This window comes from Olea europaea, chromosome 21 (assembly GCF_002742605.1).
Source record: "Olea europaea var. sylvestris chromosome 21, O_europaea_v1, whole genome shotgun sequence".
Classification (NCBI taxonomy): domain Eukaryota; kingdom Viridiplantae; phylum Streptophyta; class Magnoliopsida; order Lamiales; family Oleaceae; genus Olea; species Olea europaea.
In genome coordinates this window covers 7738028-7752827 of record NC_036257.1, presented here as the reverse complement: position 1 = coordinate 7752827, position 14800 = coordinate 7738028, and the positions used below count along the sequence as shown (strand labels likewise).

General features: G+C 33.2%; 1 protein-coding gene across 1 annotated transcript; it reads right to left on the bottom strand.

The window, feature by feature from the left end:
- Nucleotides 1–13862: 13862 nt before the first annotated feature.
- LOC111370289 (sodium/calcium exchanger NCL-like) lies at nt 13863–14794 on the bottom strand. The gene is made up of 3 exons (XM_022991965.1): nt 14718–14794; nt 14344–14610; nt 13863–14206 (listed from the first exon to the last, which is right to left on the bottom strand). Exons 2-3 carry the CDS (start codon nt 14470–14472, stop codon nt 13958–13960), a joined length of 378 nt encoding a protein of 125 aa, XP_022847733.1. The 5' UTR covers nt 14473–14610; nt 14718–14794; the 3' UTR covers nt 13863–13957.
- Nucleotides 14795–14800: the final 6 nt, after the last annotated feature.

Here is a 14800-nt window from a genome sequence, read left to right as displayed (position 1 = left end):
GTATCAACATCTTGCAAAAAAAAAAACTTTTCCAAGAAACTCCTTTTATTGACATGAAAGCAACATGAAGTAGATCCAGATATATCGTGGATTTCTCGTGCCATAAATCAGATATATACCCCACTGTAGCGTTAGAGAAAGGAAAGTGCTTTCAGCATGGATACCAACTCCAAGTGACACCAGAGACCGAGCATTCTCTTTGTTACCAAAAACATTAGTTACTACAACCAGTGATTGTTTCCTTCAGCATTTTGAAGAGCGCATGAGGTTTCTAATTTCATTAAGAAATAAAAAAACAAGTACAGAACTGTTGGATATTGGTTAAATAAATTGAGAATTGAAAATCGATTAAAGTTCGTATCGAATTCGGCCAAATACTCAAAAGCTCGACTCAATCCGTTTAGGCAAAATTGTTTGCCACTTCGCCGCTTCGGGGCGCACAAACGGGGATCGACCTGCCCGGTCAGGTCGCGAGGGTCGAGGGGGCAGCGCCCCTCGTGGGGGGTCGGGGGCAACGCCCCCGAAAGAGAATTTTGATTTCTCTGCATGTATTGAAGGGTATATTTGGCATTTCGAAAACCAATATCGGATGAATGAGAAATTACGAAAAAGACCTCAACCATTAGTGAATAGACACCTTTTCATAAATATGCATTGTTTGGAAATGGTGCATGGTTTGGTCTCAACCATTTCGTCCACACCCCTTCATGGTCTATAAATAGGACCCTTTGGGTGTCCTATTCCACACAGTTTGATATGCAAAACGTTTCTCATCCTCTCTTCTATCCAAAATCAAAATCATTTCGTTTATTTTGATTTTCTTTCATTTCATTCTTGGAGTACATAAGCCTAAATTGGTTCGTTGTACTTGTGTTTTGGAGTGCTACAAACACAAGTGTAGCCGTTGTATCTTGGGAGTCGATTGCTGAAATCCGTAGGCACCGTTGCGGGGCAAATTCGACTTAAGGACAAAGAGTCCAACTCTTGCCTCGGCTTTGTCACCATCATTATACTTATTTCAGCGTCACTATTCACAAAATTCATCCAACAAGAACTTTTGCTAAAGATTCTGAAAAAGTTTTATTTTAGAAATTTTTGTTGTTACGAAATGAGGAGGTTAGGTGTGGCATGATATGAAATATTGACCGTACAAACAAGAACAAGATATAAGCAAGAATAGATATTGGTAGAGGAAACAAGTAATTTTATTTATTGACAATCAATGGAGAGAAAATTAAAATACTAGCAATATCTGGAATATTTAAACTGAATGAAATGTCTACTATTTACAAGAAACGTCCCAAACCCTAGAAATAACTTAAAAGATAGAAAGTAGGTCAAAATATGTGTGACATTGACATAAAGAGCCCGGATAACATTGTCACTCGAGCGAGAGCTCAGCCACAGGCGAGTGACAATTTTTTGCTTCCAAAAATTTACCTATTGCTCGAGTGACCAGGTAGCGGTAGACTAGCGAAAATTAGGTGACTTTTCTTTTTAATCCAAAATTTTGATATCTCCATGACCACGTCAACTAGAACTCTATTACCCACTAGAATATGGGTCACATTCAACAAATCTCTACTTTGACACAAATTTCGGTGCAACGAATGAAGCTCCAAAATTATTCCATTGGAAAATAAGTCAAACTGCAACGAAATAGACCAAACTTTTTAACCAAAACCAAACTTCCCCATGTTATTAAAAAATACTTTTCCTCTTCTACAAGGAATTCAAGATTTAACAAATATTGACGAAGCACATCCTATAGTAGAATCAACTTTAAATGCTTTAAATAAAGGCCCTTTGCTAGTCTCAACACCTTTAAAACCATTAAAGTATACACAACCAAATCAGCATCCCCGTACCTATCTTCAATGAATCATTTCTTAGCAATTGAACATGATGGCACTGCAGACAATAGTAGCAAAGCGAAATTACCCAAATTCTCCAAACTCTCTCGAGTAGTGTTTTTTGATAATGACTCAGAGCCAACTCTTAAAGGTACTGTATTTCCACCATAGTACTAAACCTGTGCTGATAATTCTTCACTAATTCTGGATGACCTTGCAAGATGTACAACTAGGATTTTGTCTACTCTTCTAATACCATATGGACACCCTTCCAGACTTTCGAGACTCCACCTCGTCCAGAAAACTCATAACCCTTTGAATCAAGGGTGCTTAGCAAGATGATATTCTTCTTCAAATCTGAAACATGTTGAACCTGGCTAGGTGTTTTGATTATTCCATGCAACAACTTCAATCTGACCCTACCAATAATAGCTACCTGACAAGCTCCGTTGTTACCTATTACAATGACACCTTGCATAACTGTTTTATATGTTTCAAGCAAATCAAGATTGGGATACGCATACAACGCACAAGTTGTATCCAAAATTTATTCCTCGTCAGGTTTGGATTCTATGTCAGAAATTATCAAATGATCTCCATAACTCAAATAGTCCTCAGCTATATTAGCCTCATCCGACGTGTTTAATTGACTCCCATGACTTGCAGATGAATTACCCTTATTCTGCAACTTCTGACAATCCCTCTTAATTTGTTCTTTCCTCTTGCAATAGAAACTAACCAAATTGCTATAACTCGACCTCGACTTATCCCTTTGCTGATCATTATGAACCATAAGACCTTCTCCATCTCTGAATTCAGACCCAACCATATGCTTCATCTCCTATCGTGAAAACAGGGCATCATACATGTCTTCAATGGTGAGTACGTCACGATTGTACAAAATCATGTCTTTGAATGATGAAAAAGAAGCAGGCAGCGAACTCAACAGGATTAAGGCCAAAAGATCATATTTTACCACTAAGGTCTTCAAATTAGTGACAATCTCCTTGAACAAGACCAGATGATCTTCCAAAGATCCGTTTTCTACCATGTGATGAGAATTAGCATTTGCTTCTATGTAACTTGCTTGTCTGACCTCCAATTTCAACCATAATGCAGCTGTTGAAAGTTTTGCAATAGATCAACCTAAATAAGGAATATATTCATAACTAATTTCGAAAACTACTGCAATGCACATTAGAAAATGAAGTTACAGAAATGCACATTTCATGCCCTGTTTTATATCCATCTCCATCTTTGTCTGTTTCACCAAATAGATTACAAAGATAAGTACACAATGAGATCCTTCATCGGACATGATTAGAAAATATACCATGCAATATTTCGAAAAATTACATTTTGATGAGAGCAAAGTTAACAAGTTTTCCCCACCGTTCTACATGTTTCAAAAATGCTTTTCTTAGAATCTCATACTATATGTAATCTGAACTTAATTTTTGCATCCACTCATCCAGAGTCTGAAAAAGAAAAGAAAATTAACAATATTATACGTTAAATTGCAAGTAAAGCATGGTTAGCTTTAATCCATAATACCTAATAGATGAAATGTAAAAGTAAAGATGCAGCAAACACTATGAATGCTATGAAAAGAAATGTGTGGTATGTGTTGAAGATATCAACTTGTTGCACAATAATTTAAGGAATCAAAGAAAGAAGCATAATCCCAGCTACATTACTGTTGGAATGCAGAAGCAAAATTATCTAGAAATCTAAAATATTCTTTAATTCATAAACAAGACCGTCTAAATGTTCACGTGTATGTTATATCAAGAATAAATTATTTGAATTTTTATCCAAATTCGATGATCAATTTTGGAATTAATTATGAATTATGAACTTTTGGCCTCTTGGATCACGAATTTCTGGCTTTTTAATTCCAAGAATTTGATGCTTCTAACCTCCAAGTCTTCTATGGTATTTACTAAAGTCAAGATTATACCGGTCGGTATGCACATTCTTTTAATTAAATGAAGAAACTAATTCTTAAATTAGACAATTGAATGAGATGATAAAATATTATTTCCTCTCTCCAAATTTGAACATTTTAGAATTACGTATTATGATTGTTATATAATCACATAGAATGTCTAGTTTTCATCCAATATTTATTTATAGAGATAGAATAGTTACAATCCTTGTAGAGTAATAATTTCACATTCAAATAAGAATTCTAATTAAAATCTAAGTAGGAATTTTAATTAAAGTCCAAATTCAATTAGTTTACATTTAATTACAACTGTAAGTTTACAACTTTCATAGTAATTACAACTAAGTACAAAACTTTATTTTAATTACAATTAAGCCTAAAATTATTATAATTACTATAATCAAGTTTCAATACTTTATGGAGCTATCACGGTAACCTGATTGGATATATATTATCTAAACTCCAATAATTAGTTTCTGTCTAGTTGACCTTGACCACAAAATCTAATTATTAATCTTTACTTTTCCACTAAAGGTAAAAGACTGAACCGTCAGAATATATAAAATTATAGAAGCCAATAAATCTATAATACTTTCCTTGACCTGCCGCATATGTATTTTATCCCCGTCTAAAATTCAATATTTAGGTACGAGCATAAATAACCGTTTTGTCCTTCTAATTATTTCATCTACTTAAGTATCATTTTCTTCAACAGTCCTTTGAACCAGTTACAAAATTCGAAATTTAGCCATCGCTAAACATCGAGCTCAGATTTTAACCATTCAAATAAAATATTTAAGTAGTTATTCTACCAATTTTTCAAGGTGATGATTCCCGACACGAATTCATGTTCTCTACTTCGATCATTTTCAAGATCCCAACTTATCGAGATATTTTACCAACAAATTGATCTCACTCATTGATGAATTAAAGAACCATTAAAAATCATGAAAAGATATCCATAACCTTGTCAAGGGATTTAGATGAAATACGCAACAATCAAGTGAAATTTAATTCTCCACACGATCATGCTATAGAATTAAATTCGATACGCGGTCCGTTCAATACACTTCAAGTGTAATAGTGTCACCTTTTACTATTTTTGTGATAATAACAAATCACAAACATGAATAGTGAATCGGTCAACACTACAACATTTCTATTACTAGTGACAACCTTTATGCATTGGTTGTGAACAAATTTCTTATCATCAAAATATAATTTGTATCACACTGCACTTCTCAATGCAAGTACCTAACTTATATCTATGCAACATAATCAAATGCAAGAGTCAAATACTAAACGGATCAATTACAACTTACAAATCATCATCATGATCATCATTGCTGGTAACCATGAGGTTTCGGAAAATGATACTAATAAATTTGCTTGTCATCGCTACTTGACATGTGATGAATGTGTATCATAGATAATGGAAAGACGCATCATCTAAATCAATTCTGATAGTTTTTTCTACTTAATCAAAATTTATATATTTTAATACTCATATCATATACTAAAAAGAACAATCCTATCTAAATTAAATATATAAAAAAAAGGGAGTTATTCTCAAGGGAACCAATATAGCACCTATATGGTTCCCATTTTTTTTCTTTTCTTTTTTCCATTTTTTTTTCTCAATACACTGAAGTAGACTGGGATTGAAGCAACAAATTTAACAAATTTCAATGCTTAGAATGTAATATCACCCCCATAATTACATTGCAAATTGGGTTCTTTTTCTCATTCTAAATGTATGGCATATTGGCATTATCTTAAAATTGAAATATGAACTACACAAGCGATCGTACGTTTTAATAAGAATACCATTCATCAACAAAAAACACATGGGATAATTTAACTAATTGCGTCATGACTTGCATCCAAAAATAATTATGGATAAGAGTCCTTTAATTTCAACATTTCACAATAGTGTTTGCTGAAAATTACGAAAGATTTTGAAGAAGAAGTTCTTGAAAATTGACAAGTTTGATTTGATCTCTCCTATCAAAGAAAAGTGAAGGTTGGTTAGCATTGAATATTCTTGCTGATGTTGAGGTAAAAAATTTATTCGGAATACTGTGGACTGCAAAGACTTTAAAGTTGGAAGCCAGTTTCAAATAGTACATTGAATGTTAATTAGCTTAGTTGATTCATGAATGTCAAATTGGCACTTTTGTTACGAAGTCCTCAATTATTAGTCATTCGGTCTATTTAGCAACACAATGATATTGTATGTCCAATAATAAAATATAAAGATATGTGATACATTTTTTTTGGGCCAATTATTTGATGACAGCTAAACATGATTTTAAGTTTATTTTTGTAATTTTTATACAATGGCAATTACATCGACAATTTACAATTGACAAAAAGGTGAGATGACTGTTATCTGTCCAAATATGCTGCTAATGTCCTTCAAAACGAATAATAATTATTTTTTTTCGAACTTTTTTTTTTTGGTTTAAAAATTTGAGCGATAAATAAGTCTTTTCATACTTTCTTAACATATTTTTAAGTTAAAAAATGTCATCAAAGACTATATACACTAACTAATAAAAAGTTGAAGATAAAAATGTGATAAAATAAAGAGGTGGTGCCATCAATAAAAGTTTAGATCTGGCTGATGATTTAGGACCTTATTTTTCTATATCACTACTCAATAACAGTATTAACATTTAATAATACGTTGTTCAAAAAAAAATTTCAATTTTGACCTCACAGTTCGAACTATCTGAATCCGCCCCTGAGTCTCAAACAAGTGACCGACCATTCTATTTTGTCTGCATTTAGAACACATATAAATGAAAGTTGGCCGCTAAATTTTCAATGGTTCAATTTCACGTTTAATTTTTGGAAGGTTATCGATTATCGAAGCAGGGGGTGCAACATCATCATCATCATTGTGGGTAACCCCATGAGAATTCCGAAAATAAATTTCTAGGATTATAAAGAAATCCTTGCTCCCCAGTGCCAAGCTGCATTTCTCCAAATATTAGTAGACCTTGATAGACCAGCATTTGGTAAATGTATCCTCCAGCATTTTCTGCACATGGTAGGAAGCCATATGTGTGTTGGCAAGTGCTTGCGGCCACAAGAACATCATTTGCAGTAAGAGCTACAGATTGGTCAATTCCATTCAGTAATGAACAGAGTTGATAAAAGATTTAAGTACCATAATGCTTAAACTAGCAATGGTCGGAGTGAAAATTTGTAAACTGTACGATAGACCATGGAATATGCTTAATCAGTTATGCAGTAACGTGTGTGCTTCCCTCGTGCAGTGAAGGAAAATGGAATATATTTATCACCTTCTAGTCTCAACTTTAAATTATATAACAAATTGGTAAATATTTTTTACTTATACCAATTTATAGAATTCATGGCAATATTACAGAAGATTGTATTATTAATCTTGGAAGAGTATATATTTAAAACAAATATTATACAAGAATTATTATTATTTCTAGAAAAACAAAATTATTTCATTGCTTTTGAAGAAAGACAAATTCAGATAATTTGGAAAAAAAGAAATAAATAAATAAAAATTGTGTTATTGCTCTTAAACAGCTTTTCTTTATAAATATTATTATTATTATTTTAAAAAAAAATCATGTTGTGCTCCCAAAATAGCACAAATCTTGAAAATATCATAAAATTTAAATCATGTTTAATTATGTTATACTCCGTAAGAAGCATAACTAAATATGGTATAAGTAAACATCGTAATAATAACCTAAAAAATATGGTTATATTCTGAAGAATCACAGCCTATGTATACAAATATTTTAGAAGAATATTGTGTAATCTAATCTTGACAAATAATTATGCAAAAGGTTTATTTTCTAGTTGACAAATAAACACACTTTTTTTTTTTGGGTTTGAAAAAGAAAAAAGAAAAATAGCGATGAGGAAAATGACGATCCTAATCTAACAACAAAGGCATTTTCTTCTCGATCTTCATTGCCAAATTTATTATTTGAGAAATATCCACAACATTGCATTAGATTGATTATTTGGTATCGATATATTATATGCATAATTTGTGTATAATATGAAGTTTTTCTTTATTATAGGCTAAACAGTACAATACTCGCCATCCATTAGGCAAACTGTTGAAAACTCCCATACCTTTTAGCACAAAATGTTTTGTGCGAATTATCCCCCACTGTCAGCATCCGTACATTCTCCTGATTTCATGAAATTTATGCATTGATTTCTATATGTACATGAACCTAAATTCATTTATTAATACAAATATTAGCTAGAACCATATTTTTAAATGAATCAACATTAAATATTAAGAAAATTTTAACAGAATAATTTGTCTTCGTATAATTTTGGAAAATCGGTTTTCTAATTCGAAGAACAGAAGTGGAGATTGTGCTTCCCGATGACAAAGTTCAGCAAGTTACAGAACGCGATCAGAGTCTCTTAGATCAGTAATAGCAAAGAAGGTAGAGAACATAGCCTGAGACATAACAAAAATTGGGGATTGCAAGCTCTGTATTGATGCCTTTGTTTTGTCCAACATAGTTTCCTCATTCCCTCTGTACTTGACACGGGTGTCAAAGAGGCAATTAAGGAAGGATTCGGGACAGGATAAAGAAGAATTTTGAACAACCAATTCTGGGATTTTCTTACCTCCAATTTAGTATTATTTTTCTTTCTAAGTTTAAATATTACATTCCAAGTTTAGGAGATTACTGTGTTTAATTTTGTTTGCCCATAAAGACAGGCACTATGTTATCTTTGAATGATTCACGTTTGGGAGAAAAAAATTAAATACTTGATTCTTTTTTTTAGAAGAGTTCTCCTTTGAGTGTTCTGTATCTCCAGCCCTTTCCTTGAAGTGGTGAGCCTTGATCCTGCTCTGTATCTTGAGGAAACTGTCTGTGAGTGGTGATCACTAATACTCGGTAGCTGTAAATTTTTTTTAATAGAATCAGTTTGCTTGATGTGATTTTTTTCTGGTATCAGTTGGTATCAGAGCCACAGGTTGTCATGTCTAATCGAGGTCGGGGTCGACATGGGCCTGACGTTGAAAGACCAAATCTTGAGCGAGATCTTTGTGTTATTGAGAATGAAGCATTGCGTATGGAAGTGCAACAGCATCAACAACAGCAGGCGTATCTTCAAGCTGTGAGATAAGAAGTACTAAATCATGATTATGAGGAAGAGGTTCATGTGACGATGAAGAAGAGGTTAATCCTTTCCATTGAGATCATAGCATGGGATCAAATTTTGCTCAAAGAAATTGCAAGTTTGAGCAAGATTTTGACATCAAAGTTGATGTTCCAGAATTTGAAGTCAGAATGTAGTCAGATGAATTCACTGATTGGTTGCATACAATGGAGAGGATCTTTGAGTACAAGGATGTGACAGAAGACTGCAAGGTGAAGATTGTAGCCATAAAGTTGAAGAGACACGCATCGATATATTGGGAATATCTTAAGAAACAATGGGCACATGAAGGGAAGAACCGTATTTTAATTGATACCGAAAAAAATCACAGCAAGCAAACTGATTCTTGAAAAAAATGATAGATACCGGATATTAGTGATCACCACTCACAGATAGTCTCCTCAAGGTACAGAGTAGGATTAAGGCTTACCACTTCAAGGAAACGGTCGGAGATACATAACACTCAAAGAAGAAAACTCTTCTAAAAAAAAGAACCAAGTCTGTAGCTTTTTTTCTCCCAAACGTGAATTATTCAAAGATAACATAGGGCCTGTCTTTATAGGCAAACAAAATTAAGTTTCATATTTTTAAGCAGGATGAATTGTATGTTGAAAACTATACTACTAAATTTGAATATCTAATGTTGCGATGTGAGATTGAGGAGGCCGAAGAGCAAACCATAGCTCGTTATCTTAGTGGGTTACGTACTGAAATCTGTGATGCAGTACATCTACAACCCTATTGGACTTTTAACGATTTGTGTTAACATACAGATAAGGTTGAGAAGCAATTACAGGAGCCTCATAAAGGAGCATTTCGTTCCATGAATCGTGACACTAATTTTAATTGTGGGAATATAGGCCCTTCTAGGAACAATTCTACCAAGCCGTCATCATCAAAAATCATTCTCAAGCCAGAAACTTCAACTGTTAATCCTAGTCGTTTCAATTCTTCTACTGGTCTTCAATGCTTCAAATGTCAAGATATAGGACATATTGCATCATATTACCCTAACCGTAAAATTGTTGCCTTCGTAGAAGAGGACGAATGTGAGGTTGAAAATTTGGGTGAACCAACATATGATGAGGAGGTAGAAGAGGAGGTGACCTATGCTGACCATGGAGAATCTTTGGTGGTCTGTCGAAGTTTGAGTGCAGTACATGTAGTAGATGACAATTGGCTTTGCAATAATATATTCCGTAAGAGATGTACATTCCATGGCAAGGTCTATGATTTGATCAGTGATGAAGAAAGCTGTAAAAATGTCATTGGTAGAGGAATTGAAGCTCAAAACAGAAGATCACCCTCAACCATACAAGCTCTCTTAACTTAGCAAGGGTAATGAGGTAAAAGTGTACAAGCATTGTCTTGTTCAATTTTCTATTGGAACTAAATACTTCGACAAGTTATATTGTGATGTTATACCTATGGATGCTTGTCACTTGTTTCTTGGTAGTCCATGGCAATTTGATAGAAGAGTAATACATAATGGATTAAAAAACACATATTCGTTTGTGGAAGATAGGGTAAAGATTGTGTTAGGACCTACTAAAATAGAGAAAAGTCTCCAACCTTCGAGATGAGAGGAAAGTAATTTCTTGACAGAAATTGAGGTACGAAAGAGTGTGGGAGAATCTTGTGACACTTATGTCCTTGTTGTTCTAGAGGAAAATGAAGAAAATACCAAGCTACCTCAGATCATGATTAATTTACTCCATGAATTTTATGATATAATACATGATGAAATATCACCTGGACTGCCGTCGATGAGAGACATAAAATATTGCATAGATTTCGTACCTGGTGCTAGCCTTCCAAATAAGGCTGCTTATAGAATGAACATTAAGGAGCAAGAAGAGTTTCAGAGGCAAGTAGATGACTTGATTGCTAAAGGGTTCGTGAAAGAAAGTATGAGCCCATGTGCATTTCTAGCACTTCTTTTGCCTAAAAATGATGGTTCCTAGTGTATGTGCATTGATAGCAGGGCAGTGAACAAGATTATAATTAAATACCAGTTTCCCATTCCACGACTTAATGATTTACTTGATCAATTACATGGTGCTTCTATATTTTCAAAGGTTGATCTCAGAAGTCGTATCATCAGATCAGAATGAGGCCAAAGGATGAGTGGAAGACTGTTTTCCAGACTAGGGGTGGATTGTATGAGTGGACCGTTATGTCTTTTGGGTTGTCGAATGCCCCAAGTACTTTGTCGACCAGGGGAGCGTGACAAGGGTGTTAAAGAGGCTATTAAGGAAGGATTTGGGACAAGATAAAAAGGCATTTTGAACAACCAATTCTGGGATTTTCTAGCCTCCATGTTTAGTATTATTTTTCTTTCTGATTTCAAAATATTACATCATAAGTTTAGGAGATTTCTATGTTTAATTTTGCTTGCCTATAAAGATAGGCCCTATGCTATCTTTGAATGATTCACATTTGGGAGAAAAAAAGGTTAAAGATTTGGTTCATTATTTTAGAAGAGTTTTCTTCTTTGAGTGTTCTATATCTTTGGCCCTTTCCTTGAAGTGGTGTGCCTTAATCTTACTCTGTATCTTGAGGAAACTATCTGTGAGTGGTGATCACTAATATCTGGTATTTGTCATTTTTTATCCAGAATCAATTTGCTTGTTGTGATTTTTTTTCTCGTATCAGTACTCTTGAATTTGAAGTGCTGAGGTTGGAACTCTAGAAGAATTTGGAGTTCCTCATATTTTACTATCAGTTCTGTATAACATATTCATTTGGTCGAAGACATCTAAATATGTCATAAGCTGAATCGATATTGCAAAATAACCAACTAGCGATGAATAGGGAAGGTATAGTTTCAAGAATTCATGGACCTATAATAAAGGACGCATGCTCTCATACAAAATGGAAGCCGCGAATCTAAAAATCAATTAGTTGACCATGTCTCGCACGCAAGATGTCCGTAACCTATATGACATTTTCTCTCAATATATTTTTTTGATTTTATTCTCACGTGTTATAAATTGTATGTGATACTCCCATAGAGTTCAACCAGGGGCGGAGCCAAGAATATACGCTACGGGGGGCTATGGTGCTCAGATTCGACTACAGGGGGCATTTTTTTTTTTTAAAAAGTTGATGTAATTCAAATGTAACAAAAAAAAAAAATTTTGTTATAATATAACATTATCAAAAATTGCACCTAACAAGATTTTACATCATAAAATCATCTATAATAAATCTACATATAAATTCATAGTAAATTCTCGTTCGATGTAAAGTTTCATACAATCAACAAGAAAACTATTATCCATTTTGTTCCAAAAAGTAAGTAAACTAAGAAAATCTCATCACTAGTATTCAAGACGGTGAATTGAATGACAACACGAGTGCGACCGTGCAAGCTAAAAAAATCGGGTGTTTAGATCAAGAAGTTTGAAAATAGAAACACATGAATTAATGTATTAAAAAAATGTTAATTATATCATGATAAAAAAAAATTATTTATATATACTCAATTATGAAACACTATAACAAAAAATTTAATACATGAAAGTAAATTAATATGTATGCACATATACACTATAAACAAAAAGTCAAAGTGTTGGGCATATGGGCTTATTTTTCTCAAAATAATAGTAATATTGGGTTGGGACTGGTTGTGCAATTGGACTGCTGTTGGATTGATGGTGGACTGAGTGATTAAATATCTATTTTTAATGGACCATTTCTTCCATTTTCTTGGATATGGGCTTGGGCAATACTGGGCTACAGCTCAGTAGAGTCCTCCCCCATCTCCGCCCCTGAGTTCAACAATAAAATTATTTTTCAACATTCAGTCATATTGAACAAAGATAAATAAGGATATGTGAATACTTTGTGTGAACGCAATGCAACTTGTGTCACACCATTCAAAAGAAGCAATATAAAAAGAAAAGGACAAAACATGTCTAAAAATTCTTCTATATACACAGTCTCAGAAGATTGGTGATATAGATGTTCAATATTCATAAAAAGCCTTCTCGACATCTATGTGAAAGAAATTGGTACATGAGATAGGAATACTCAACTTAAACATTTTCGGTCATCAACATTAGAGAGAGTAATTGTACTCTTTCTTTTTCATTTAGATTTTATCTCGTTGATTTTTTAGCAAGATTTTAATGTGGTAATATTTATTTTTATACTCCAAAATAATCATACTCTTTTTTCGCTTTGTTTGATATTTATCAAGCAACGTCTTTAATGAAATAGACATTGTATAATTAGTCATTCAAGGGGGAGTGTAATTATAAATTAAATATAGGATTTTGATTATCAATAAAATACACATATATCTATTGAGTTCTCTATCTTTCTTTTCTTTTTTTCACTGGTTTTCAACACTAAGCCCTTGTTTGAGCCTCATTTGTTTTTGCCAGAATACATTTTAGAGTAGTGTTTTGTCGGAGAATGTGTGATTAAAAAGTAAAAAATAATAATAATAATAATAATAATAAAAATAAATAAATAAATAAATAAAGTTTTTTATATGCATGTAAAATTATTTTATTGAATAATATGTGGTTGAAAATAAATTTTTGGAAAAATGGAAGCCAAAGATAAGCAAAATTGAAATTAACTATTGGCCAAGAGGAGTTGCGCAGAATTGATTCTTGTTGATCTTAAGACGAAATATGCATTTGTACTCATGTATTATCTGTTGGGTTCTTGTCACCGATGTACAAATTATTTTCTTGAAAACTGTGGAATACAGGGACTTGAGTTTGAGAAACCCATTTCAACTAATGCATTGTTCATTTTTTTGTTTTTTTATTTTTTGATCGGTACTAATGCATTGTTTTTAAATTTAATATGTTGACATTTTGTTATGGAAGTTTTCAAATGTAGTTATGAACACAACATGATGCTTGTAGACAATAATATCTCTTTTATTTCTTTCCTGAACATATCATCTTTATTTCGGCAGAAAAGAGTAAAATACCCAAGAAACATGATCAGGTTAATTCCAGTGAAGAACAAGTACAACAAAACAATAAAGCCCCAAGGAGAATGGATAGAGGAAAAATGCTAATAAGCAAGTCCAAAAAGGATATTCGGTACGTGAGACTCCCAAAATCCCTACTATAGCACAGACAACCAAAATAGTTAGCACTTCTGCAGAATAATCCCATGGCAAGTCCTTGGCGTATACAACTGCTAATAGTGTTGTCAAACCTGAGATGTTGTTCATTACGACGCTACTATAAATCTGCAAGTCAAATGAAAAAGGTTTCACCAACGAGTACTTCACAATTCTTTGTTAATGCTCCATTATAATGTATACGTGAGCGCATGCTGAGTGCTTGCATTTGTGTGCGTGTGTAAGAGAGAGAGGAAGAGAGGGACCTCAGAGAATGTTAAAGATGCAGTTTTTTCAGTCTTTTTACTGACTGGAAAGATAGCTTCTATTAAGATTCTTGCATTCATTGCCAATGGCACTATGACAAATGAGATGGAGAAAGAAGGCACACTCATGGCATATGATAACTGTAGGATACTTGTTGTGAGAGGTCCTCCAATGAAGGTCAATATAACAATACCCAACACAATTCTAAATACACATGTTACAAAATTCCAGTAAGATTGTCTGTAAACAAATTTATCCCATACAATCTGCAAGGGAAAAGAAAAATGAGTTAGTTAATTTCCAATGAAATCAGTAATTTATACAAAATGTGACAAAAAGGTTCTGTAAAAAGTTAAAGCAATTTCATTCTCACCCTGTCAAATTTATCCACACTTTTAGTCTTATCAGAGCATTTAGCAACACGAACGGCTTTAGCAAGCCAATTTTGTAATCCGT

Excerpts from the sequence above, each read along its gene's own strand:
- LOC111370289 (XM_022991965.1), bottom strand. The coding sequence starts at position 14,472 with ATGAGTGTGCCTTCTTTCTCCATCTCATTTGTCATAGTGCCATTGGCA. Across the intron at positions 14,207-14,343 it reads CATCTTTAACATTCTCTGAG|ATTTATAGTAGCGTCGTAAT; the intron begins GTCCCTCTCTTC and ends TTTGACTTGCAG.